Raw genomic sequence first — 27,789 nt, forward strand, 5'->3', positions numbered from 1 at the left:
TCTGAATACTCTCAAGGATCGCCAGTTATTCACTAAGTTTAGTAAATGTGAGTTCTGGTTGCAATCCGTTGCTTTTCTTGGTCACATTGTATCTAGCGAAGGGATCCGAGTAGTCGCAGAAGATAGAAGTAGTAAAACAGTGGCCCAGACCTACCTCTGCTACAGATATCAAAAGTTGCTTAGGTCTAGAAGGTTATTATAGAAGGTTTGTGGAAGGATTTTCATCCATAGCCTCACCATTGACTAGGTTGACTCAGAAGATGGTCAAGTTTCAATGGTCATATGATTGTAAGAAAGTCTTCACAGAATTGAAAACACGATTAACTACAGCTCCTGTCTTAACTCTACCAGAGGGTTCAGATGGCTATGTGATCTACTACGATGCATCCAGAGTTGGCCTTAGTTGTGTGTTGATGCAACGAGATAAGGTTATAGTGTATGCCTCTAGACAGCTTAAGGTGCATGAGAAGAACTATCCAAATCATGACCTCGAGCTTGCAGCAGTGATGTTTGCACTCAAGATATGGAGACACTAGTTGTATGGTGTTATCGTAGATATGTTCACTGACCATAAGAGCCTTCAAGTATGTGTTCACCTAGAAAGAGTTGAATCTTCGCCAGAGGAGATGGCTTGAATTCCTTAAGGATTATGATATGAGTATGCATTATCATACGGGTAAGGTGAATATAGTAGTAGATGCCCTCAGCAAATTATCTATGGGTAGTGTAGCCCATCTTGAGGAAGAAATGAATGAGCTAGTGAAGGATGTTCACAGGCTTACTCACTTAGGAGTTCGCCTTATGAGCATATCAGACAATGGGGTAACAGCTCGGAATGGGGCAAAGTATTCTTTTTTAGTGGAGGTTAAGGAAAATCAAGATAGTGATCCAATTTTGCTTGAACTTAAGGGTGCAGTCCATAATCAGAGAGTGGAGGTTTTCTCCCAAGGGGGAGATAGCGGATTTCTCTACCAGGGTAGATTGTGTGTTCTTGATGTGGGCGAGTTGAGACAACATATTCTTTCAGAAGCCCATAACTCAAGGTATTTTATTCATCCAGGTTCCACTAAGATGTACCGCGATCTGCGGGAAGTCTACTGGTATAATGACATGAAAAGAGATGAGCAGACTTTGTGAGTAAGTGACCCAATTGCCAGCAAGTCAAGGTAGTCCATCAGAAATCAGGAGGTATGGCTCAAGAGATCGATATTCCTACTTGGAAGTGGGATGTTATCAATATGGACTTCATCACGGGATTACCCTGTACTCCCAGACAACATGACTCTACTTGGGTAATAGTTGATAGGATAACTAAGTCTTCTTGCTTCTTGGTGGTCAACACTACATATTCGGCTATGCAAGGCTTTAGATTAATGAGATTGTGAGGTCACATGGGGTTCTTTTGTATATCATCTCAGATAGAGGTCCTCAGTTTACCTCTCATTTCTGGAAGTCATTTCAGAAAGGTCTTAGTACTCAAGTTAACCTTAGCACAACATTTCATCCGCAGACGGATGGACAAGAAGAGCGTACCATTTAAACCCTAGAGAATATTTTGAGGGCTTGTGTGATCGATTTCAAAGGTAGTTGGGATGATCACCTTCCTCTTATTGAGTTCGCCTAAAACAATAGCTATCATTCCAACATTCAGATGGCCCCTTATGAGGCTTTATATGGGCGTAGATATAGATCTCCTGTTGGTCGATTTGAAGTAGGTGAATCAGCTTTGATAGGGACAAAAAATTCAGTCATTTATGCTATGGAGAAAGTGAAACTCATTAGAGATAGACTTAAGACAACCCAAAGTCGTCAGTAATCTTATGCAGTTATAAGGAGAAGGGAACTAGAGTTCCAAGTTAATGATTGAGTTTTTCTGTAGGTCTCACCTATGAAAGGGGTAATGAGATTTTGAAAGAAAGGGAAGCTCAGGCCTAGATATGTAGGCCCTTACAAGATCTTGAAAAGGGTTGGCAAGGTGGCATTTGAGTTAAAGTTGCCAGCAGAATTAGCAGCAGTGCATCCGGTCTTCCACATCTCACTCTTGAAGAAGTGTGTGGGTGATCCAGCCTCTGTAGTGCCATTAGAGAGTGTGGCGGTGAAAGATAGTCTTTCTTATGAGGATGTACCAGTCGAGATTCTTGACCATTAGGTTAGAAGGTTGAGAAACAAAGAAGTCGTTTCAGACAAGGTTTTGTGGAGGAGTCAGTCCATAGAGGGAGCTACTTAGGAAGCAGAAGCAGTCATGAAAGCCAAGTATCATCACCTCTTTCCTTCCGATTCCCCTCCAGCTTGAGGTAATAGTTCTTCTTCAGTTTTCCAGTCATTCATGGTGAATTCAGTCTTAGAATCATGTTCCCTCACTTTTTACTTGCATTTTCAGCGTATATGCATGTTATCGGAACTCAATTCAGTCAGAAACTCAGTTCTCAGTGGTTAGTAGTAGGGTTTGCATCTCTCTCCCTCTATTTAGCTAGTTTGGTCTTCATTCGAGGACGAATGTTCCCAAGGGAGAGATAATGTAACACCCCGTATCCAAAAAAGACCAAAAACCAGCTTTACAGAAAAAAAAATCTACAGGTGCAACCAACGGTAGCATCGATGAACCATAGCCTGACCCACGGTCCGTCCTGCACAACCTTCGATGGGATCAGAAACTCCCAAAAATTTGAGTCCAGAAAGACTGGTTAAGTATTGGACGACGGACGGACTTACGGTCCGTCGGTCAGACGATGATCCGTAATTCGTGACCATCGATCAATACTCCCTTCAATCCACTCTTTGAAAAGAGTTATGGATGACCAACACAGTCCGTACCATAGGTGAAAAATTTGCAGACAGTTAAGGGGAAATACAGTTGGGTCAACTTCAAATGGTCATAGCTCTTAGCACAAAATGAATGAGGTGTCCCATAACCTACCCACAAATAGATAATTTAATTATCTTTCTATAGCCACCAACATTGCTAAAATCAGACCTTCGAGTAAAAAGTTATGCCCATTTTAGTAAACACCTGTCTAACATGCCCAATTGACAGACTTATTTCAGACATAGTTAGTTTCATCTTAGTATTGAGTTAATAACTTCGTTGTATTAAACTCATTGATTTCATTTATCTCAGTTATAGAATATAGATATTCCCCATTTATTTCAGTTTAAAATTATGATTTAGTTTCCGCATTAAGTTTATTATCTTCAGTATGCTCATGATCATGCCAGCAGGGTTAGCTTGGGATCACTTGTGGTCCTAGGTTCCGTGTCCGCATATCAGGGGTAGCTCAGGGCGTTACACATATACTGCTACCACATTCCTTTTAGGGAATGGAGCAAATTCATGATACGGATTTCAAGAATTTTCATCAAAAATATATTATTTTTCCTCAATCATCATTTAATCACCACTATGGTGTATTGAGACTCAAACTCAATGCCTTATTCATACAAGACACATTAGGTCATAATTCTATGGACTTGAACCCAATACATTATCATCACTGTGCATCAAAACTCAAATTGATGTCTTACCCTCTTGGTGCGATAGAATTTGAATCTATCGTCTTATCCTCAAATATTTTGTTTTTATGCGCATCTGGACTTAACCTGATGTCTTACCCTTTTGGTGCGATGGGACTTGAATCCATCGTCTTAACCTTCAATCAATGTCATATAAGTCAATACCAATATAACTCAACCATGTGCCTTTAAATGAAATCAAGAATTATAGAAGAAAATTTAGTCAAAATAAGATTGAGAGTTTTCTCACCTCTAGCAATTATAAATATTAATAAGTTCCTCATAATTAACACTTCAAAAATCAATATGAAAATTTACTTCTTTATCCTTCAGTTTTATCCTGAAACGAAGAACTATTAGTATAATCATAAACCAATGTATAAAATTGTTAAAGTAAAACAAACCAATATGTTTTACCTTTCATATATCACATATATACTAAAATAAATTATTAGTATAAGAGGAATTTTTGAAAATATATATATGTAACAAGGAAAAATAAATAAAACATGTTCCTGCTCACAAGTGTTTCAACTATAACACTTCTGGAAGTGCTACAACCTTTAGAGCATACTCAGCTGATAACGTGTTATAAAATCAAACTCATAATATAATAGAAAGAGAAGAAGACAAGAGAAGTAAGATGGAAGAGAGAACTTTAGTTTGATCTCAAAAAAAGGATGAAGAGTTTCTTGGTTATGAAACTCCATATTTTGGTGCAATCAGGGCACTAATGCATCTTACTAACAATATTTGATCAGATATTTGTTTTGCAGTAAATTTACTAGCAACATTCAGTTTCTCCCCGATAAAAGAACATTGAAATGGCGTTGAGCACATGATTGAATACCCTCGAAGGACCATAATTATGGGTTTATTCTATTCTGAGGAATACAAGACAAAATTGATAGGTTATGCATATGCAGAATATTTATCTAATCCGCATAAAGCTTTATCTCAAGCACGCTATGTGTTTGCATGTGGAGGCACAATAATATCCTGGCGATCAATGAAGCAAATGTTGCTATGCAGAAATAAAATTCCTCCATGAAACAAGTCGAAAGTGCGTTTGGTTGAGATAAATGACACACCATATTCAGGAAATGTGTGATTTTTCTTTAAAAAAGAATATACCAATCACAATGTACGAAGATTGGAGACGTCATCACAAGAAACTAAGTGATATTTAATCAGGGGAGTATAATACGCGTTGCACTCTTTTTTTTCTTGACCGAAGTTTTTTCCCACTGGATTTTCCTGACAAGGTTTTTAACGAGGCAAGAAATAGTGCATATCAAAGGATATGTGTACTATTTTTCTTTACTAGAATTTTTTTCCATAGGTTTTTTCCTAGTAAGGTTTTAACGAGGCACATTATCTATGGTCATCCAAAGGGGAGTGTTATAAATCCATTGAATTATGGATTGTCCATTTGATTACTTCAAGAATTATGATGAATTCATGTATGTATAATTCCAAGGTGATATGAACGTTGGTGGATAACTATATGTCTACTAATTAGACATTTATTATGGTGACTTTTGGGGTGATATCTCTACTCTATAAACAGAGTTATCATTCACTTTTTGTAGAACACACTTGAATAAGAAGAAAGTCTTTTCCTATATCTATTCTCTTATCTTCTTTCTTTATACTTATATTATTCTGAGCTTAGACTTTATAACATAAATTTATTAACTTTTTTTTTGTTTTTGTTTTTTGGTGTTCTCTTCAAATTTTAAACACCACAACAAGTCAACACTATTTCAATATCGTATAATTATTAAATTTATCACAATATTATTTTGATCATATTATAATAATTCTTAAATTCTTGAAGCACTAACTTTTTACTATATTTTTTCATGAAGCACTCTTACTTCATAAGATTTGCTTTATATACTACCTTTTTCATATCTTATTTGTAGAATTATCTTGAACGAATTATCATTGTTTAACTTACCTAGGTCAATTAAAAAAAAAGGATATTTCTATCAAATGTGGCCTCGATAAGCAAAAAGGATTTGTTCCTGGCAGGGGCGGCTCTAAGGCTTGGCCAGCCACTGAGGCCATTGCCTTCGGCTTCAAAAAAATTGAAGGCCCCAATATTTTTTAGATTATTATTATTAATAATTTATATAAATAAAATTTTTATTTTATATTTTTTTATTATCATTTGTTTTAATATGTTTTTTTACCAATTAAATTTATAAATTCTTATAATCTTTTCGGTCATGATTTTATCTTGAGCTTAACTCATAAAATTTCAATTGAAATAAGCGAATTAGTTATAGTTGGTCTCATCTTTTACCCATATATAGCCAAAACGATACATGTGTTTGATCAATCACGAGTTTCATTAGACAAACGAGCCTACATGTAGGACTATGTAAACAATTCACTATCAAATTAATTAATTTGTAGAAAGAATATTTCTCAATCCTAGTATATTGCATTATATTTTATGATATTTATCATAAATTATTACAGATATTTATAAACAAAATCCCGACACAATGACTGAAACCTCAACTTCAGCAACAGCAAAAGCACAAGAGTCCGAGAAAGTTAATTAATAGAAACAATAACAGACAAAAAGAGAGTTTCGTATAAAAAATAAAATAAAATATTATATAGTTGAAAATATACAAGAGTAAGTCTCATAGGGGTAAATATAAGAATTCAAACGATACAAAAGAATCACAAATAAATTAATTTGGCCTTACAAATCTTGCTGCTCCGCAAAATAATAATAAAATTTAAATATATACTATCTACTCTTTCATGTCTATTTAATAAAATTTAACTAAATATATTATTATTGATGCGGCTTTGATGTGAAGTAGCAATGTTCAGTAGAATATATGTCTCACGTTGATTGTTGCAGAATATTAAGAAAAACAAGTATACACTAGTACAGTATTATATTTTTCAGTTGTGCTCAGGCAATGAATAGTTTAAGAGTAAAGTATTCATGCTTAATTCTCGGAACATGTTCATTTTGTGCATCATCACCACAATTCTCAAATTTTCATCATTTCCATTTGTTTTATGTAGAAGTCACAATATTCTCACTTGTCGGCTACCCCAATTAACTTTTTGGTTTTTCTTTAACGGCTGTTTTTAGCATTTTTATTGTCTGAAACAAAATACACTGTATTATGATATTTTTGGTTCTATCGAAAAAGCAGTGATAAAATGATTCTTCAATGGATTTCTAGATCTAGTTTTTTGTGGGAGAAGTCCAAGAAGATAAAAGGGTCAGAATATGGATACCTACTGCTGCAGTTATGGATGAAGTAGGTTAGGTTTGGCTATGCAGCTGAACTGAGTATGCATTTATTAGGAAAGACTATTCATTCCTAAATTTTGTTACATTTGATTTGATTAGGATTTTTAATTATAATACAAAATAAGGGTGAAAAGCCCAAGAATACGGAAAAGGGAGTAGCTTGATATGTGAAAAGATAGATAGATAGATAAGCGTTGGAATCGTGAACAAAATGGAATTGAGGGGGTCCATGTTCTCATCACGTGCTCCTGCCTCTCCTCACATACATAATTACCTTTTCTTTTTGTTTTTCTCCCTTATTTGATAGAGCTCGATTATTTTAAATTTGTATCACGTACAAGTTTATAAAACAGATTTGAGACCTCAAGTTATTATATAATGTTTCTTTTTTTTTTTTACTTTGTTTCAAAAAAAAGTCTTCTCTTCTCTTTTGATAATATTTTAACTTTTCACATGACATGTTTAATAGTGATAGATTAAGTGACATTTTGATATATTTGACATAATTTTAATTTAGAATCATAAATATTTTTTCTTTTCTTAAACTCTGTTTCAAGTCAAACTTCTTTTTGAAACGGAAGGGAATATAGTTTTGTTGTTTTCGAGCCTCGCTTCACCATCTACCCTTTCTATTCCTCTGCTTTTGAGCGAAAAATCATTTTTTGGTAGTGAAAGTATCTCTACTCTACTCTTTATCTTGTTAAAGAAATACTATTACCAATTTTTTTTGAAATATTAGTGTTTTGATATATCACTGTGAGTAGTACTGTTATTCTGGTGACCTGTAAATTTTGTAGATATATATAGCAAGTATTTGAGTAGAGTAGGGACTACCTACTTCTGGTCCTTACAATCGCCTTAATTTACGTGGGGCTTAATTTTGGTGTGATTGATTTGATAATGTAACTGCCGTTGATTCAATGTGCTTTTGGCTCTCCTTAATCTCACACTTATACGTTTACTTCTTCCTCCAACTCTGCTAATCTAACCATTTGTTGCACAAGAGTAAGTTCTTTGCTCTCCTTTTTATACTTTGTTATTAACGAAACAAAGAAAGCTTATGAGTTTTCATGGAGGTTTTACTTTTCTTGTCCTGCATTCTGCACAATTGTGTTCTGCTGCCAGTAAGTGGTCAAGTGGGTTAAATTAAAAAAAAAAGGGGGTTTGTTTCATGCCTTTATTCTTTTGTTTTTATTTAGGGATTGATAGTGGTGATTTGTGTTAGTGTTAATTAAGTGCCTCATCATTTTTGTGGATCTTTCTTTTCTTGCAAATTAGTACTACAAGCCTTTGCGGATAATGGATATCGATTATGGCAAGTGTTGGGACACTTCGAAGGTGTGTATATTTTGTTGTTCTTCAATCTGCTAAAATTTCATAACAGTTGGACCATATTGTAGATTGTATTGTATTGCTGTATTAGTCATAATTTTTCTCCTTTTTTTTTCCCCACATCTTACTTACATAGAAGTCTTGGAAGAGTACACTGATTCTGGCTTATCAGAGTCTTGGGGTAGTGTATGGTGATCTCAGTATTTCCCCTCTCTATGTCTACAAGAGCACATTTGCAGAAGACATTCATCATTCTGAAACTAATGAAGAGATTTTTGGCGTTCTCTCTTTCGTTTTTTGGACTTTAACACTAGTTCCTCTATTCAAATATGTCTTTATCGTGCTTCGAGCTGATGACAATGGAGAAGGTATGTACTACAAGTCACAAAGATAAGCTTGGTATATGGTTTTTTAAATTCACTTACATGGATTCTGCTGCAGGTGGTACTTTTGCGCTCTATTCCTTAATATGCAGGCATGCCAAAGTTAGCCTTCTACCTAACAGACAAGTTGCTGATGAAGCTCTTTCTACCTACAAACTTGAGCACCCTCCTGAGATGAAGAACAGCTCAAAGTTGAAGTTGCTTCTTGAGAAGCATAAGTCCTTACACACTGCTCTGCTAATTTTGGTACTTCTTGGCACTTGTATGGTGATTGGAGATGGGCTGCTTACTCCAGCCATATCCGGTATGGTAGGCTGTTTTGCATCAAATTTATCTTCTCTAGAATTATGGTAGATGCTGACATGGAATCTTCTTCCAACTGCAGTATTCTCTGCGGTCTCTGGTCTTGAGTTATCGATGTCTCGGGAGCATCATCAATGTAAGCTGCTTTGTCTACAACGAAACTACTTCCTGAAAACTGAAATGTGTTGTTCTTGTAGCCCACCATTTTGTTATCAATTACACTTTAGAAGTTGCATCAAAGAAATTAAAGTAATTTAATTAGTATGTCTTGTTCCTATCTTTTACTACTTTTTTTGTAATATCCTTGTCTTGGTACAAAATCAAAGTATGGAGCAATTGATTGTGTTACAGAATATAAAGAAAAACTGTGAGACAATCCAGTGTGTCTATACTTAATTAACTTATCTGTTCAGACTTCAGTATCAATCAGCATTTCAGTAATCATGGATAAGGATATCTGTCTTCCTCTCTGTTCCATCTTCTCATTACCCATTTCTAACCTTCTCAGCCTTAATGACCAAATTGGCCGAGAAAACTTCCACCGTTGTCAATGCACAGACCTTGTAATTGTACTTCCTGGTAATAGTAGGGGACTCACTATTATTCTATTACAATCTGGTGGCTGGTTACAGGCAGAGAGCATACAGTAGAGAGAGAGAAGAAAATCTTAAAAAAATTTCTTTGTATGGCTACAACTTAATCACTATTTAGTATGTACTATCTACATGGAAAAGGGAAAGATATAATTGCTGTAATAGTAGGGCACTCACTTGTGTGGAATATTTACCTTTCTTTTCAAGCTCAAACTCACTTCTGGGATAACAATCACTCTGTCAAACTTAGGTTTTGCTTCTGACCAGGTAAAGAATCTCATAGTACCATTTAACACAAAAAGAAGAGCCAAAAGAAAAATGTATCTCTTTGGAGTGACTGTGTCAGCCTTCCAAAAGGTGTTATGACCAATGTCAACATATCTTTCAACTGAAAATAATATATTTGGCAAAAAAACTTGTAGTTGCCATAATTTTTCTCACTGGTCAAATTTACCAGTGTCATTGTTTCTTTTAACTGAAAGGAAAATGTTGTTTTTCTATAAGGACTTTCCTCTTAAATTGTACAAGGTAATGTATTATGTATCTGATAAGTCAGTGTTCTTTTTCCAACTTTCTGGTGACAACAGCTGGGAAAAATCCATCTCTTTCCATCTCTAAGTTCGCTAAACTTGCTTCCTTCTTTCTTTCTTTCTTTCATGGAGCTGATCTTAATAGACATCTCTTCAGTTTTGGTAGATGGAAGATTTGGTGAATCAATTCAATTAGATGTCACTTAGGCACTTACCTATTTATGTATGGTATTTTATCAAAACAAGATATTAGGGCAAATAAGAAATGAACTTCATTCTCCATGACATAAATACAGAGCGATGAGTTGAAACAAGAAGTTCACCTTGACTGAGATGGTATTACATCTAAAGAAAAGAACAGTTTGTTTGTTTTTTTTTTCTTTTTTTTTTTTGGGGGGGGGGGGGGGGGGCTGGGGAGGGGGTACTTGTGCAGGGGCAGACTTAAATTAGCCAACTATTTTGAGTTTTCCAATGTTATCCTCTTATATTTCTTGTTGGTATTTAGTTAAAGGATGAGTGTGGGAAGCAACAGAAGAGATTTGACATTAATATCTTTTCTACTGAGTTATATTTCTTTGTCTCTTCCTTACTTTTCTAGATATACCTGCTGCATAAGAGTTAACCACTACAGATCTTTACAGAATTTATTGTTAAACTTTGATTCCTTAGTACATCCATGTTTGTTTGTTTGTTTGTTTGTTTTGACAAAAGTACTGTTGAATTACATCCATGTTTTTGCTTATGCAGATGCAGTGATTCCAATAACTTGCTTCATATTGATCTGCCTATTCGCATTACAACATTATGGCACACATCGAGTTGGTTTTTGTTTTGCACCAATTGTGATGACCTGGTTACTCTGCATTAGTGCTCTTGGGTTATACAACATTATCCACTGGAATCCACAGGTTTACAAAGCTCTTTCCCCCTATTACATGGTAAAGTTCCTGAAGAAAACAAGAAAAGGTGGATGGATGTCTTTGGGTGGAATTCTGCTCTGCATAACTGGTAATATGTCTCCTTACGCTTTGTATTTTTGTATTAGAGTGGTCATAAGTTCTGTTTTTGGATTAGAGTGGTCATAAGTTCTGTTTCATTGGTATATCCAATATGCAGCTTTATATAAATCAGGTGCTGCCATCGAGAACAAGCTAAAAGTGATGCTATTATATGTACCTTGCTTTCTGTAGGTTAACATGTTCATATGTCAGACGCCTGTTCCATAGTATCTAAAAGCTTGTCAATTGGCAAATATAAGGTCCAATTTGTGGTAGTACATGATCTATGGGTCTAGGATTTGTTGAAGTCTATTTTCGTAAAACATGACATGAAATACTTGATCGAAATTAATAGTATGAGAGCACTTGGATAAAGGATGCATAATTTGTAAATAAGGACAAATAGATAAGCATCTGTTGAGTACAGATTCATATAATAAAATCTGTCAATAGCTTAAATGTACTCTCTCTTTCATAAAATGATTCTGTCTTCCCTTTCCAAGAGCCAAACAAAGTTATCTTTGAAAATTTTGATGTATTCTTTCATCACTTTAACATGGAAAAGGTTGCAACTTTTTTCTCTTTCGTAGTTTCAAAATGTCCCAAGTTCTACATTGAAAAGAAAGAACCATTCTATATTCGATATACCTCTGAAGATTGGTCAAATTGGCCATTCATTAGAGAAAAGAAACAAATAAATTGTGAAGGGGAGAGAATTGTGTTCTGATGTAATGTATGGCTGTGGCCTGCCTGATACTTGATAATGTTTTTATATTCGACATTGTTCACCTGTGGGTCATGCTTTGATCATGGTATTAATAGTGTACTATATATATCTACACTTACTTAGGCTATGACATAGTGATGCACTGCAACAAAGATCCAATGTTTCAATAATGGATGTTAAAATGTTTTAATTTACCGTATTACAGGTTCTGAAGCAATGTTTGCTGATCTTGGGCATTTTTCATATACTGCAATTCAAGTAAACTCTATGAACCAAATTTTGTCCTTCTAATGTTTACAGCAATAGACGGTATTTTAATCTCAAATGATATCTCTAATTCTTTATCCTGCCACAGATTGCTTTCACCTTTCTGGTTTATCCAGCACTAATCTTGGCGTATATGGGTCAAGCAGCTTTCTTATCAAAGCATCACCACACCATTCACAAGATCGGTTTCTATGTATCAGTTCCAGGTATCATTACAATGTTAAACAAGTTTAGGTGGTGTTGAGGCATACACAGTTTTTTTAAAAAAAAGGCATACATAATTATGTACTTATGTTTGATATGCAATTTGAGCTTTCAGTTGATAAATTTGTGTATTTTCAAGACACTAAAGTAGGTAAGCTACACATTTTATATGTTGGTAGTAACTTCTTTTTTTCTTTTTAATTATCTAGTTCAATATTTTGGTAATAACTAGACATTGAGTTAAAGGTAATAATTTGACAAGTACGGTATTTTTTTCCACAAAAAAAAAAAAGGACATGTAAAATATGGTAGTGATAGTAGAAGAAAATATTAATTTTTGGTTGAGAAGTGACACAGAAAACATCTTTAACATTTGATAGTTAAATGAATTTGTATTGTTTGATATCCTGAAAGTTGTATAGAATAATATTACTTGTCATATAGTCGAATGTATTGTGGCATCTTTAAATGGGAAGGCTTTTGGGACTGAGGGAGTAAAAGTTCTACATTTAAACTAAATTGATCTCAGTTTCTAGGGATGTATACTATAATTCATACAATTGAACTGAAATTCTTGATGCTTGAACTATCCTTAGTACAGCAACGAGCAACGTTGAACTTGAAGTCAGCAATTGCTCTAGAATATAAGGATTTCTTTGTCAGCAGATATTGCAACCATGCTTGTTGATATCCTTTGCAATGTATTATTTACATATTCAAGTTCTTCATGATGTATGTATGAAATTGAAACCTGAATGACCTGATGTCTAAACATGATAACTATTTGAGACTGTTATCCAGTTGTTGCATCAAGATATCTGAAATGAACTACTGCTGAATTGTGAAGGGCGGACTATGGAAATGATTTTTTGTAAAAAGTATGAGCCAGTCTGGCCTAACCTCAATCAAATCGTGGGTGTTTTCATAGTGTTTACTTCATTAAGGCATTGCATGTAACTGGGCCTATACAACTACTAGTAGACATCTGTGAAAGACCACCATTTCTGTCTGTTGTTAACAATTGTTGTCATGAACATAAGCAAGTTTTGTAGAACAAGCTTCTTGATCATGTTTATCAATTTTCATTTGAATTCCATGCATATTTTTCAGTGACTTATTCCTTTTCTGTTTTTTCTTTAAAATAAATTGCAATGTAGATGTTGTGAGATGGCCAGTGCTAGTGATAGCAATTCTGGCTTCTGTTGTGGGAAGTCAGGCAATCATCAGCGGAACATTTTCAATTATCAACCAGAGTCAATCCCTTGGTTGCTTCCCAAGAGTCAAGGTCGTTCACACCAATGCCAAGATACATGGCCAGATATACATTCCTGAGATCAATTGGATACTCATGATTCTTTGTGTTGCTGTGACTATTGGTTTCAGAGACACAAAGCACATGGGAAATGCGTCAGGTACTTGTGACCAATCATTCTTTCTCCAAGCCACATTAAAAAGGCATCAATTACTGTCTACTGTCAGTCATTTTCAAAGCCTTTTAACAGTTCTGATTAACTTCTTCGATGTGGCTTAGTGTGTGATCTTCAAAAATCTTTTATTTCTTCTTAAAGTAGATGTTTCCTTTGCTATATGATAGAAAAAATGTTTCATATACCTGGCATTCTTACAAGACAATTCATTGCTGGCTGGCTGCTTTTATAGTGACTCAATCAGAGTTTTTTCCTTCTTGTCAGCCTAAACCTAAGTAATGCGGATTCTTCAATTTTAATACTGCACCCGTGCCGGATTCTTCAAAAAATACACTACTTATGATGAATTCGACACGCACCCGTTGACGATTTTGAAGAGCCTGGGCAACATAGGCCTAAACAGCTCTTTTCTTTTCTTTTGTTTTCCTATTAGTCTCTTTTCTATCTTCTCTATATGAATGAAGTTGTATAGAAGCTCAGCAAGCACTTAACTTGGAACTTCAGTGTATATCTTAAGGTGTCACAGTTTCATCCTTTACCAATTGCAGGACTAGCAGTGATGGCGGTGATGCTAGTGACCACTTGCCTTACTTCATTAGTTATCATCCTCTGCTGGAACAAGCCTCCAATACTGGCCCTTGGATTTCTCCTTGTGTTTGGGTCTATTGAGTTACTCTACTTCTCAGCCTCCGTCATCAAGTTTCTTGAAGGTGCTTGGCTTCCAATCCTGCTTGCACTCTTTTTGGTTACTGTCATGTTTGTTTGGCACTACGCCACAGTTAAAAAGTATGAATATGATCTCCACAATAAGGTTTCATTAGAATGGCTGCTGGCTCTAGGTCCAAGCTTGGGTATTACTCGAGTCCCTGGCATCGGCCTCGTATTCACTGATTTGACTTCTGGGATTCCAGCCAACTTCTCACGTTTTGTTACGAACCTCCCTGCCTACCACCGGATACTTGTTTTCGTGTGTGTGAAATCGGTGCCTGTCCCTTTTGTTCCCCCAGCTGAGAGGTACCTCGTAGGCCGTGTTGGTCCTGCAGCTCATCGTTCCTATAGATGCATTGTCCGTTATGGTTACCGTGATGTTCACCAGGATGTTGACTCCTTTGAATCCGAACTTGTCAGTAGGCTGGCTGATTTCATCCGGTATGATTGGTACAAGGCACATGGAATCATGGAGACATGCAACGAGGATGACTGCTCACGTTCTGGTGCATCGTCAGGAGAATGTAGACTGACCGTTATAGGAACTCTAGATTTGTCATGCGCACCAGCTTTTGAAGTCGAAGAAACCATGCAGCCTGCAAGCGTGTCTGTGGGTTTTCCTACAGTTGAAAGTGTAACGGATGTGATAGAGATGCAAGCAGTGGAAAGAAGGGTGAGATTTGCGATAGATGACGAGTCGGAAGTGGATTCACGGGACGTAATGGATTGTCAGCTGCAGGGAGAGCTAGAAGATTTATACACAGCACAACAAGCAGGTACAGCATTTGTGCTAGGACATTCACACGTGAAAGCAAAACAAGGATCATCTGTGTTGAAGAGGTTGGCTATAAATTATGGTTATAATTTCCTTAGGAGGAATTGCAGAGGTGCAGATGTATCCCTTAAAGTTCCTCCAGCATCCCTTCTTGAAGTTGGCATGGTCTACATTGTTTAGTTATATATATATATATATATCATTTTTTCACTTTACTTTACTCCTATAGCTATGTAACTTATTAGGACCTTCTTTAGTGAGGTAAATATAATTATTATGCAGATTACTGAAGTTTATCGTATGGTTTTTCTTATCTATTCAAATTTTGATGCATCATTCTCGAGATAAATATCAGACTAACTGAAAATAATTTAACAAATTAAATGATAAGTAATATTGTTACTACTTAATATTGGACAATTAAAAAGAGAAGCAAAATACCACATGAAAGGTGACTGGTCAAAGATTGTTTAGAGACCAGGAATAATATTATTGGAAAATATATTTTAGTAAGGAATTTAAGTTGTCAGCCAAAAGCCACGTCATACGTTATGAACCACCAATTATGCTACTGGCCCTGCATTTTCTATTCTATTATTAAAATAAAACAATATTCTCATATAAAGGCGTGTAGCTTCAAAGTAATTAATTACGCCTCAAATTCATACAATATAATGGGGCTTAGGGCTATTCCCTTTTCACCTTCTCAAAATTATTATTTGAGTGGTTCAGAATATTTGCCCAAATGCAGTGTTCTTGGTAGCAGCAGAACTGGCTCATCAAAACTAGTACTAACAATTTCAGCAAAGGCTAAAAAAGATGACGCACAAGAAGAAGAAGAAGAACCAAAAAACAAGAGGAAACAATCGTTGTTTTCAAGTGTAACTGAAGCTCTTGATTTTTCTCAAGTTAGATCTGCAAAGGATGCTGAGCTTCTTGATGAAGCAAGAGAAAAAACTCAATCTGGAGAGAGAATGTCTAAAGAACAGGTTAATTCTTATTTCTATAACGCATTATACAGTTATTAAAGCATGTATTAATAATACTCTTTCGTCTTCTGGTAGTTAATTTAGAAAGTAAATTATTCAGATACAAAATAAATAGTGTAATTGGTGAAGCTCACATAACTAACTAATATATGACTACCTACATAAAAAAAATATATATATATATATATAAATTTCCTCGTACATAACTAAGTTACTAATATTTGCATAATTTTTATCAGCTACCAAACGACATTATGGTCACCCTTATGTCAGGTTGTTCAATTGGACACCCTTCGTCATATGAGTAAAATAATAATAAAGTGATTAAATACCATATTTTGAACACCATTGACATAACAATATGATGTATTCTAATGGTTTTAAGTGTCTTGAAAGAGTAAAGACACACAAAATTAATGTGTTTGTATGTTCAAATCTCATTACTAGCCAAAAAAATTCCACTTTTTAAGAAGAGCATGTTCACTTGAACACTTTTGGACACTCTTAATGAAATTTCTGGCTCTGCCAATGAACAACGCTAACAGTATATGTTAATGAAGTTGTGTATTAGTACTTGTTTACTTATGAAGACGACTCTTTTTGTAGTATGGAGCTCTTAGAAGGAAGATTGGTGGAACATACAAAGATTTCTTCAAGTCCTATGTTGAAGGTAATTATATAATAAACTCCTAATTAATTATATTATGTAATGATCTATCTATGGCTTTAATTAATTAACTACTCTTTTTGTTTTTTTGGGAACAAATTAAATTAATAGTGGATGGACAATATGTGGAGGAGGGATGGGTAGACAAAACATGCAAGGTTTGCAAGAAAGATACAAGTGGAGAAGCAAGACAAGTTGACAAAATGGGACGATATGCGCACGTAGCTTGTCTACAAAAATCCAACCCTGGAAATTTCTTCACCAAGCTCTTCTCAAGATGAATTTTATAGTATATATCCTCCTCATATATATGAATGAACTCCACAGAATATAATAGCCTTGGCCATTTTGTGTTTTTCTTTTTTTCTTGACTCAATCATGAATGTCATCAATTGGTGTTAGCTTCTTGAACAGAGTTATTCAACTATATTGTGTATTCAGAGGCGAATAGAGCTATGATTTTTTGAACTTTATGAATTCTCAATTTAGAATCATGAATCGTGATAATTTTAAGTGGTAACAATTGAGTTTTAATTTCTTTTATTAACTTTTCACGTGAAGTTATATCTCTTTGTTCGATAATAAATATGGGGTTAGTCGCTTCATATTTTCTCGTTTGTCTTTTATTTTTTCTATTTTCTATTTTGATTTTTGAAATTTTATAATAATAACTCAGTAATTCTGAAGGTCTGTATAATCAATTGAACTAGATATTTATAGTATTATACAACGATAACATTGAGAGTCCAAAAATCGATAGTAAGTCTTGCAATTGTAAGTGTTCAAAGGTAAAATATTTAAGTTCACTTCAAAGTATCTGAATATTCATTTGTTTCCTTTTTTTTGTTATTTTAATAAATGATGGACCAGATTATTTATATTACTTTTTTTTGGGTAAAAAAATATGTCCATGAATAAAACTAACATCATTCTTTCACAAGTGAGGAGACCCTTGTCCGACTTTTCACTAGGAGTGGCAAAATCAAATACAACCCACTCCATCCATTTAGATTTGGATTGGTTATTCATCCACTCATTTGTTAGCTCAACTCATTTCATTTCATTTAAAATGGATTGATATGTTACCCAAATCGATTAAAAATGGCTACTATCAATTTAATCTAAGAATGAGACTCCATTTGTTTTTAAAAAAATGACATATTTTGACTTGACACAGAATTTAAGAAAATAAAGAAGTTTTTTAAATTTGTGCCCCTAAATTAAAGTTATGTCAAATGTACAAAAATATCTTTTAATCTTATGAACTGAAACACGTCACGTGGAAAATTAAAATCAAAATATTACGAAAAAAAAAGATATAATTTTTCTTAAACAAACTAAAAGAAATTGGTCATTCGAGAGTAGTTTTTACGCATCAATTTCTCAAAATTAAATGATGGAAAAATTGTATAAAATAGCAAATTATTAATTCAAATTAAATGTTATAACCACAGTTTGATTTAATTGTAACCGGTAGCAAACAGTTGTCGTTTGTCTCTCTCCCTGAAATTCTCGCTTGCCACTTTCATTTTCTCGTTGACAGTCTCTCCCTCGCCTCTCTCACTTTTTTATTAACACAAATGTATTAAATGTATTTGAGTAAAGTGAGAAAAAACTATATATACACATATCTTTTTGTTTGCCTCTCTCCACAGAGAATCTAGCCACTCTCCCAAGTCTCGCTCTCCACTCTCACTTTATTCAAACAAAAATGTATAAATTGTGTTTGTGTTTGTATAAATCGAGAGAAAATTGTATGTACAAATACAAATACAAATATATATATTTGTATCCTATACACTTTTAATTATACAAATACATATATTTGTATCCTATATACTTATAATTATACAAATGCAGATCTTTTCGTGCCCAGTTTTCTTTCGTCTTTCTCTCTCGCGCTTTATACAAACACAAATTATACAATTAATTTTTGTATATGCATACCTAAACATATTATACAGTTGATTCTTTTTGTATATGTATACCAAAATATACATATTAATAGCCATAGCAAACCGCCCAATTATACAAAATATAGTCATAACATACAAATATAGTTTTATAGGAAAACTTACATAAATATACTATAGTAAAAAAATATTTACTATTTATAGCGATATCAATTTTATTTATTTGATCACTTTTAATTCATTTATAATACAAGTTTAATATATATTACAAAGAACAATTTATTATTCACATATAATACAAGTTTTAATGATGGTTAATACATTTATCACACATTTTAATACACTTATAATACAATGTGTCAAATTTTTACCAAACAAATATAATGTATTTAAAAAAATAATTACAATTCATAATAAATTGCATACATTATTCACTTTTAATATATATTGCACAATATTGCTATAAAGATAATAAATAAAAGTATCGCTAAATCAGTAATTATTTATTAAAGTGTATCAATTTATGTAATTTTTTGATTTTTATATTTGCTAAATGTATAATTAAATAATGGATTATCCTGAGAAATATATGTTAGGTTCGGCCGGAGTGCATAATGGTTCTATAAAGCCCAATCCAAATTTGGGGCCCGAAATTTATAACTGGACTTAAACCCAACTGGCCAAATTGGCGGAAAACCTCATAACTTGGCGGGAAATGGCAGCTACTTAGATAAGTTATAGCTTAGCCAGCAACTGCCATTTCTCCTTCAACCCTAACTCACTCTCTACTTTCCTTTTTCTCCGGCGAATACAATCAACAATGATGGGACTCGCTTACGATTGCCTACTAAATCCACAGAGAGCTATCCGAATGACATTTCAAAATGAGATTCTAAAGCCTCTGATCCAGCCGCCTTCGACGGCAAGGACTGGGGCGCTATTGATCTATTCAGGAAGTTTCTCTATGACGATGGCGGCCTTTCTCAGTTTTTTCTCTTAAAATTCCACTCAGTTCTATTATTTTATTTTTAGAAGGGTAGTTGATTAGTAGTATTATCTTGTTTTTATAGGTTCGAGTTCTGAATCCTGCATCTATAGCACGATTGAAATCCAATAATCTTGTTCGATTTCGGGGAATGATTCAAGATATGCTTGGAAATGAATTGTATGTTGGCATGTACAAGGTATAATATCATTTTTGTGCCTTCTTTCTCACTTACAGAGTACCTATGTCTTCGTTACAAAATTTTTTTTTAATGTTGTGATTCAAGGATGGAGAAACTTGGAGAACGAATAAGTTTGGTGAATTCTTTCAATTACCTATGGCTATAGGATCTTCACCTGACATGCGAGCGTGGGAGCAGCGATTACTTTACTGTATTCCTGTGAGTCTTGAAAACCTTGTTACTTTCTTGTATATCCACTAGACATACTTCCATTACTTCTTACAATTAATGATAAATTATTTTTTTTATAAAAATAGTATCTGATACTAAATTAGAGATAGTCTGCTTCTCGATTTCCTGTCTTACCTTATCAAATAAGAAACCCTATTTACTTTTGTTTTGATTCTTGAGAAACACAATTTAATAATCGATTTTCTGGTGTTGCTTTAGATTCTAAGGCAGAATTCATGGATTGAATATTCCTCTAAACCCCTACCCAATCCAAGTTCAGAATCCTCATCTCCACAAAGGGAGAAATGCCATAGGGAGGTTGATACAACAATGGATGACATTGATATGCAAGTATGTTCCATTTGTTTGTCTTGATGTACCCAAGTTAAACTTTTGCTAGTATAATCAACTAGTTGACTAATAGGCATATTCACATAAGGCGTTTTAATTATTTGTTTATTGATAGGTCACAAATGAGGAGGTTCAAGCTTCCACCTCCAATAAAAAGATGGTATATCACACTGAGTTCATCATTACTTCTCTCTTACTCTATTCAACTAGCAAGCACTATCTTTACTTGACTTGAAAATTGTGGATGTAAACTTCTGATCTTGTTGGTTGCTCTTAGTGGTTCATCGCATTGCTATCCATCAACATCTAATTAAGCTTCTTGATTTTGTGTTAATACAACAACGTGAGAATGGGATCGCTTCCAATTCATCCAATCTAGGGGACACTCCAACTGCTAACGTTGGTTCAGCTACGAGTGTGCTTCCATATTTTGACAGAACTTCTTTGTCATGTCTTCTTAAGGTAAATCTTGAGTTGTTAGTTTAAGCTGAAGTTTGCGTGTGCACCTCATATGCTAAAATGTTACCGGTGTATTTGTAATCTTACAGATATATGACTCTCCTGAATCTGATTTAAATCTAAATGATTTTTTTGAGTTCATTGGTGTCTTAACATTTGATACGGAGTTTTCGGTAGACAAAAATGTTGACAATGATTTTATGGGATATTTGGGTTATGATGATACACAAACTCAAATGCCTCCAACCAAGGTATTTTTCTTGTAACGTATTTTATTAGTTGAGGTCTTCTTTAATTATATGGACTAAGATTTAGGGTGTCAGAATTGTAGACCAATTATCGTTATCTATCACTGTGCCTTTGGTACTTTTTTTTTGGTAAACGACCCTTGTGGTGGGTTAGGGGCTGAGCAACACCCCCAGGCCTTATCATTTATTATAATAAAAAAGATACATGAAGGGGGACATAAACCTTACCTCGTATCCTATGGTGGGTATATAGTTGATTTACCTACTAAGGTTTATCAACTTAACCACATACAATGTGATGTAATCTAATAAAATTAGCACCTAGAGAGGACTCCTCTCATAATACAAAGTTTCTAAGAATACATGAATAAGGGAGACTCTCCCATTACAAGAAAAGTTATTAAAAAAGATACCTATTCAACTACCTATAATTGAACAGATTTTTACTCAATTCATGTCATTACTCCATTATTGTCTTGTTGAATACTATGGAGGCTGTTTAATTCTCTTCAACTTTCTTCTTCTGAATAATTGCATTCCCATTTTTTCCAATATGTAACTTCCTCTAATTGCTCCAACTAGTTGTTGTGTCATGTAAAAATATTGTATAATATCCAGCTTGTGACTCCATTTAGCTAACAGATCGGCAGTACCATTTGCTTCCCTATAGACATGCTTGCATTGAAAGTATTTCATCTTGTTTTGAGTTCTTGGATTTGTTGGACTGCTTGTTTACATCTCCAAGGAATACATATTGTATTAGTTATCCATTTACTCAATAGTTCAGAATCTACTTCCAAAATAATATACTTGTAACCATGTTGATCACACGAGTTGAGTCCATACAAGGCAGCTTTGATCTCTGCAAAATTGTTAGTTCCAAAACCAAGAGGAATAGCAAAAGCATAAATAAATTTACCTTAATGATCCCTTAATATTCCCCCTCCACCTATTTGACCAGAATTGTGTAATGCACTTCCATCGGTGTTTAGTTTGCATAAGCCTATTGCTGGCTTTTCCCAACTTACCTTGGTTACCTTAAGTTGTTGCTGACAGTGATCAGCAAGGCTGATCAAACTGTCCAAGCTAGGCTACCATGGAATGTTAGGATAAGTTATATGTATGACCTGCATGATATCTTTAAAAATAGCATATTCCAATCTTTGTATACTTGATTTTTTGCCCCCATATTTAATAGCACACCTGTTTTTCCACAAATTTCAACAAATAAAGTTAGGTAAAATGTGAAAAATCAGTTTTTGTACCTCATTATGTACTGGCAGGCTTCTCCAATGCAGTAACAAGCTTCTTAAATTTGTATTTCCATTTTCTGCTCCAATTTTGGCTGCATGAATTCTCCAAATATATTTAGCAAAGTTTCCTGTAATTAATATATGATTGATATCATCTTTTCCTTTCCTGTAACAGCAATAACAATCAGACTCAGCTTTTTCAAATTTCATCAAACTATCATTTGTTGGTAATTTACCCCTCAAAGCTTTCCAAATAAAGAAAGAAACTTTGAAGGGAACATTCTTATGCCACACACACTCATTAATAGGGTCTATAGACTTTTTCTTCTTAATTACTTCCCATGCTAAAGTTAGAGTAAATTGTCCCTTTTCCTCAGGCATCCAGTTTGCAGCATCTGGAGTTCTCTCTTTAAATTGGAAACTTGTGTTCAGAATAATAGGAACCAACAATGGAGGAACTTGTTGTCTAACCTCCCTCTCTTTCCATTTACTAGATTCTAAAAAATCAGAAACTTGAGCATTGTTCAAACTAGTCACATCACAGTACTTTGCTAAAGCTCCCTTTCCTAACCAATTATCCCACCATAAACTACAATTCCCTGAATAAATCTGCCAATTAATATGTTTTTCCACTTCTTGTCTATTTCTAGTAAGATATATCCAAATTAATGAATCCCCTGAATTATATTTCTTAGCAACAATATTAGCTTTTTGACAATACTTTGCTTTTAAAAATTTACTCCACAAAGACTGTTTAGTTCTAAGCTCCCACCATTGTTTATATTGAAAAGATATATACACATACTCTAACAATCTTACACCTATGCCACCTTCATTAGTAGGATATGCTAAAGTTTCCCATGCAGCCCAATGATAATTCTTCCTTTATTTATCACTGCCCCAAAAGAAATCAGCAATTATTTTTTTATATATATTTGAGGGTAGTCTTAGGAGGGGATGTAGCTGCTAGAGTGTGAATAAGATTTAATTGTAACACGTGCTTCACAAGAGTAATTTTGCCACCTAAATTTAAGATTTTTGCTTGCCAACCTGCTATTCTTTTAATCACTTTATCCACTTAAGCATAATAGTATATGATTCTTTGACCCCCAATATATAATGGACATCCTAAATATATAATAGAGTTGTGTTTCATACTGAAACCAGTTTCTTGCTTAATAATGTCTATAATATCCTGCTTGGTATTTGTAGTTACCATGAAATAGTTTTCTCCTTGTTCAATTATTGATCAGACACCATTTCATAATAAACAATAGTCCTCATGATAAGTTGTAAGGAACTTTTCTCAGTGGAAGTAAATATGATAATATCATCTGCAAAACTTAAATGATTAATTTGTGGCCCTCTACCTTCCCTGTAAAAACCTCTATACAACTGATTTTGATAAAGCATATTGAGTTGTATTGATAAAACTTCAGCACCTAAAATAAATAGGGCTGGAGATAAAGGATCCCCTTGTTTAAGTCCTCTAGTTGAATGAAAAAACCATGTCTTTTACCACTAATGACTATGGAGTACCAATTATTACTCATGATTCTCCATATTCTATCAATGAATAATTCCCCAAATCCTAATTTTCTCAATACTAGGCAAGTATAGGACCATGATACTCTATCATAAGCTTTTACCATATCCAACTTGATCACCACATTATTCCCCTTTTTAGGCGATTTGATGCCATAAATAATCTCTTGTGCCAACATAATATTTTCAGAAATACTCCTACCTTTACAAATCCAGATTGATTATCTGAAATAATATTAGGTAAAATAGGAGCCAATCTAGTACTCATAATCTTGGGAATAATCTTGTTAGTAAAGTTACTAAGACTAATAGGTCGAAAATCCTTTAGTTTAGTAGGATGATCAACTTTAGGCAGAAGAATCGAACATGCATGAGTCATGTATGTAGGCATATCATAGCCATTAAAAAAATGTACAGCAACAAGCAGATCATCCTTAATAATTTCAAAGCAGACTTGATAAAATTTGCCTCCAATACCATTTGGACCAGAAGCAGAATTAGGATTCATATGCATAACAACTCTTCTCAACTCCTCCAAAGTAGGTATCCTTTCTAACTCATAGTTTTTTCAGAAGTAACTATATTAGGAAGACATTGTAAAATATCCTCCCTTATTTTCTCTGTTTTACCAGTGAAAATGTTTTTATAATACTCACAAGCTTCTCTTGCTATATTGTCTTCCCCTTGAATTCATTCACCACTATCATCCATGTGAATATACATTTTTTTCCTTCTACCTCTCATTACTGCATGAAAATATTTAGTATTGACATCACCTTCTTTTAACCAATGAAGCTGAGTTTTTTGTTGAAGAACTGCATACTCAAGTTTCAGATATCTTATATATTGAGCATTAGCAGCATGCAACTTTTCTCTGTTTTCCTTACTGTTAGTTTGAAGACTCATTTCTTCAGCAGTCCTAACAACCGCTTCATATTGCTTAACCTTAACAAAGATATCACCATACTTATTATTTGACCAATTCCTTAGAGTAGATGTTAATCTCCTCTTTTTTTGTGCAAAATCCATATAGGATTGCCTACAACCTTTCTTTTTCAACACTTCTCAAAAGTTTGTAAAAAGGATTCATTCTCAGTCCAATAGTTGAGAAATTTAAAATATTTAATCACTGCTTCCTTACTATCACTCATTTCCATCAGTAGAGGGCAATGATCAGATCCTACTGATGGGAGATGAGTAATATTAGTCTGAGACATCCTTTCCAACCACTTATCATTAACCAAACCCCTGTCTAGTCTCTTCCAAATTCTAGCCTTTTCCTTCCTGTGATTACACAAAGTATAAGGCTGCCCATTATTACCCCATATCCACTAAGCCACAAGATTCTATAATGTTGATAAATTCAAAGCTTTTAATAATGTTGTACTCTTTACCACCCAACTTTTCTTGAGTAGATGACATCACATTAAAATCACCAATAATACACCAAGGCTGAACAGTTTCAGACAACTTAAACATGTTGTCCCATAAAGGTCTCCTTAAATGATCCTTACATTTAGCATAAACATATGTTATAATAAATTTGTCACTACAATCATCATGTGTAACTTCACAAGTGATCTGCTGTTCATTCATATCCACCACATTACACTTCACCTCACTAGACCAAAGAACCCAAATTTTTGTTGTTAGGATTACTATGACCCTTGTCCATAAGTAGCTTTATTCTACAAGACACCAATTGAGATTGGTTAGCAAAAGGTTCCAAAATAGCAATCATAGATAGATTATGAAGTTTTCTAAGATTTATTAGTCTTTCAAGAGCACCAAGAGTGTTAATGCTCCTAGCATTCCAACAAATACTTTTAATCATTATAAACCTCTACTCCTACCTCTAGTATTTGGTTTACTAGTACTAGTATTTTTATTTTGCCTCGAATTTTTTCTCCCCCTTGGTGATAGCCCTTGCTTCCCAGCCACCTCTCTAACCTCCTCTACATTAGAACTGTGAAGCATAGGGCCTTGTTGATGATGGTGTTTAGTACTTATTTCCTCCCCTATTTCTATACCTTCATCTAATGATTGAGCATCTGCATCATACTCATCTTCAAAATCTGGTGCCCCATATTTATCAAAATAATCATCATTTTGATGAATTGTACAGTCTTGTTTTGTATCAGTTTGAGTTTTATTCTTTTTGCCTTTCTTAATATTTAACTGATGAAGTTTATCAACATTGATTTTATCAGGAGGTTCCCTATCATCATTTATAAAAAAAAAACCTGATCATCCACTTTATCTTTTCCTTTTGCTAATCTTTTCTGAGTCTGTCTATTATCCTCCTGACCATATCCATCCTCACCTCCAACAACTACTCCAGTAGAAACAATATTATCACTATTGAATGTAGTAGGGGGGGCAAAGCTTCAATACCTGGTCTATTTACAGATACTTGTTGATAACCATCAAGTTTAGTCCTTTTTACCTGTTCTTCCAGCCTTTGTTGCCTACTGCTTTGCTCTCTATTAACATTACTGCCCTCAATATGAACACGCCCTCTATTTTTTTGTTTCCTGTTAACATTATCAATATTATGTTGCCTCTGCTCCTGTGCTAGCTCTAATTGTTCCTCCCTTTCTTCTCCAATATTTGTAACTTTCTGCACATTTAAATCAATATATATATTCTTAGTGGGAATAGAAAGTATACCTGTTTGAGCCTGCTGTTGTTGAACTACCCTATCTGCATTGAATTTCACTTGTTGATTGTTGTTTCTCCTTCTCTGTGTTTGCCATTCCTCTTGTTGCATATGCTGATGGTATGTTTGACTTTGATGCCTATGTGAATTGAACTCAACTTCCCTTCTGCCTGTGTCCATATTCTTAGATATCTGCATGTCTTTATGAACATTATAAACATTGTCTTTCCTAGTCTTAGTTTTATCTAATTCTTTCCTTTTTTTTATTTTCTTCATCTCTTTGCTTAATGATACAATCAGTCTCTTTATGACCCTGATGTTTACAATAAAAATAATAATCCGATATACTATCACAATCAATTTTTTGCCACCTACCATCAGTGATATCCACCCCAATATAACACATCCATATATGAGGAGGTCTATCCTTAGTAAGATCAACATGAACCTTAACACGAGCTTGACTTCCCCTAGTTTTATTTGTAGAGGCTGAATCTAAATATAGAACTCTACCTATATGAGATAAAAAAAACTAGTTATAAACTCCTTATTGTAACAATGTCAAGGTAATTCAGGAAGAGAAATCCAAATAGGAACTAAAAGAGTCTCTTCATCAGGTTTAAAGGTAGGAGTCCATGCTTGAATCCTCATAATCTGCCCAGCAATGGTCATCCATTGTTTAGTCCAAACTATGTTATAATCTAATTCATTATCAAGATCAATATAAACATGTCGAGAATTAAAATGTGCAATCTTAACTCCCTTTGATAACTGAGTTTGAAGAATGAAATTGTTCCTAATCAATTCAAGTCTAGGCATAGTATAAACAAATTTACCAATTATAGTGAATTTACAAGTAGAAGCCAAATCCTTAATCACTTCATCTTTCACATAGAGAACAGCAGGAAGCCCCTGTTTCGTAGTGATTTCAGGATCTGTTAATTTGATACTAACTCCCCTCTTGGCTTGATTGAATCTTAACCTATCAGCATAAGTTTGTATAACAGTGTAGGGAGCAATTTCAGGAATTTGATCTTTCTTAGGATAATTATTAGAATTTTCTACATGTTGATCAGTTTTATCATTCACACCCTTATGAACAAGTCTATTAAAATTGCTAGAAACTTTGGGGAAACCAGATTAATAGTCTACTTCATGTTGCCTACCAGATTCAGTATCAATTCTAGTAATCTCCTTCCTTGTTCCCTCATTATTGTTGGTAGGATTAGTTAGAGTGATGTTACCTAGAATATTGTCTG

The 27,789-nt window shown here is 34.2% G+C and overlaps 4 protein-coding genes across 7 annotated transcripts; all 4 read left to right on the top strand.

Annotated features, from left to right (window-relative positions):
- The first annotated feature begins 717 nt into the window (after nucleotides 1–717).
- On the top strand, nucleotides 718–1,137 carry LOC138349360 (uncharacterized). Its single transcript, XM_069299684.1, has one exon. The coding sequence runs from the start codon at nucleotides 718–720 to the stop codon at nucleotides 1,135–1,137; it is 420 nt and encodes a 139-aa protein (XP_069155785.1).
- Nucleotides 1,138–7,153: 6,016 nt separating this feature from the next.
- On the top strand, nucleotides 7,154–15,340 carry LOC101257865 (potassium transporter 2). Of its 4 annotated transcripts, none has more exons than XM_010323837.4 (10): nucleotides 7,154–7,807; nucleotides 8,081–8,140; nucleotides 8,271–8,502; nucleotides 8,576–8,821; nucleotides 8,903–8,956; nucleotides 10,691–10,951; nucleotides 11,874–11,926; nucleotides 12,024–12,141; nucleotides 13,297–13,551; nucleotides 14,115–15,340. In XM_010323837.4, the coding sequence occupies exons 2-10, from the start codon at nucleotides 8,102–8,104 to the stop codon at nucleotides 15,227–15,229; spliced, it is 2,373 nt and encodes a 790-aa protein (XP_010322139.1). In that variant the 5' UTR covers nucleotides 7,154–7,807; nucleotides 8,081–8,101; the 3' UTR covers nucleotides 15,230–15,340. The 4 variants fall into 4 exon arrangements, with proteins under 4 accessions (XP_010322139.1, XP_010322140.1, XP_010322137.1 ...); XM_010323838.4 differs by having other exon boundaries at nucleotides 7,357–7,807; nucleotides 8,274–8,502; XM_010323835.4 differs by having other exon boundaries at nucleotides 7,731–7,926; nucleotides 8,274–8,502.
- Nucleotides 15,341–15,666: 326 nt separating this feature from the next.
- LOC101258159 (uncharacterized) lies at nucleotides 15,667–17,228 on the top strand. The gene is made up of 3 exons (XM_004240826.5): nucleotides 15,667–16,038; nucleotides 16,645–16,708; nucleotides 16,817–17,228. The coding sequence occupies exons 1-3, from the start codon at nucleotides 15,724–15,726 to the stop codon at nucleotides 16,984–16,986; spliced, it is 549 nt and encodes a 182-aa protein (XP_004240874.1). The 5' UTR covers nucleotides 15,667–15,723; the 3' UTR covers nucleotides 16,987–17,228.
- Nucleotides 17,229–19,438: 2,210 nt separating this feature from the next.
- Nucleotides 19,439–21,091, top strand: LOC101255106 (mini-chromosome maintenance complex-binding protein). Its single transcript, XM_026031721.1, has 6 exons — nucleotides 19,439–19,540; nucleotides 19,689–19,802; nucleotides 19,890–20,003; nucleotides 20,235–20,379; nucleotides 20,644–20,828; nucleotides 20,915–21,091. Exons 1-6 carry the CDS (start codon nucleotides 19,439–19,441, stop codon nucleotides 21,089–21,091), a joined length of 837 nt encoding a protein of 278 aa, XP_025887506.1.
- The last annotated feature ends 6,698 nt before the right edge of the window (nucleotides 21,092–27,789 follow it).

Source organism: Solanum lycopersicum, chromosome 6, assembly GCF_036512215.1.
Source record: "Solanum lycopersicum chromosome 6, SLM_r2.1".
Classification (NCBI taxonomy): domain Eukaryota; kingdom Viridiplantae; phylum Streptophyta; class Magnoliopsida; order Solanales; family Solanaceae; genus Solanum; species Solanum lycopersicum.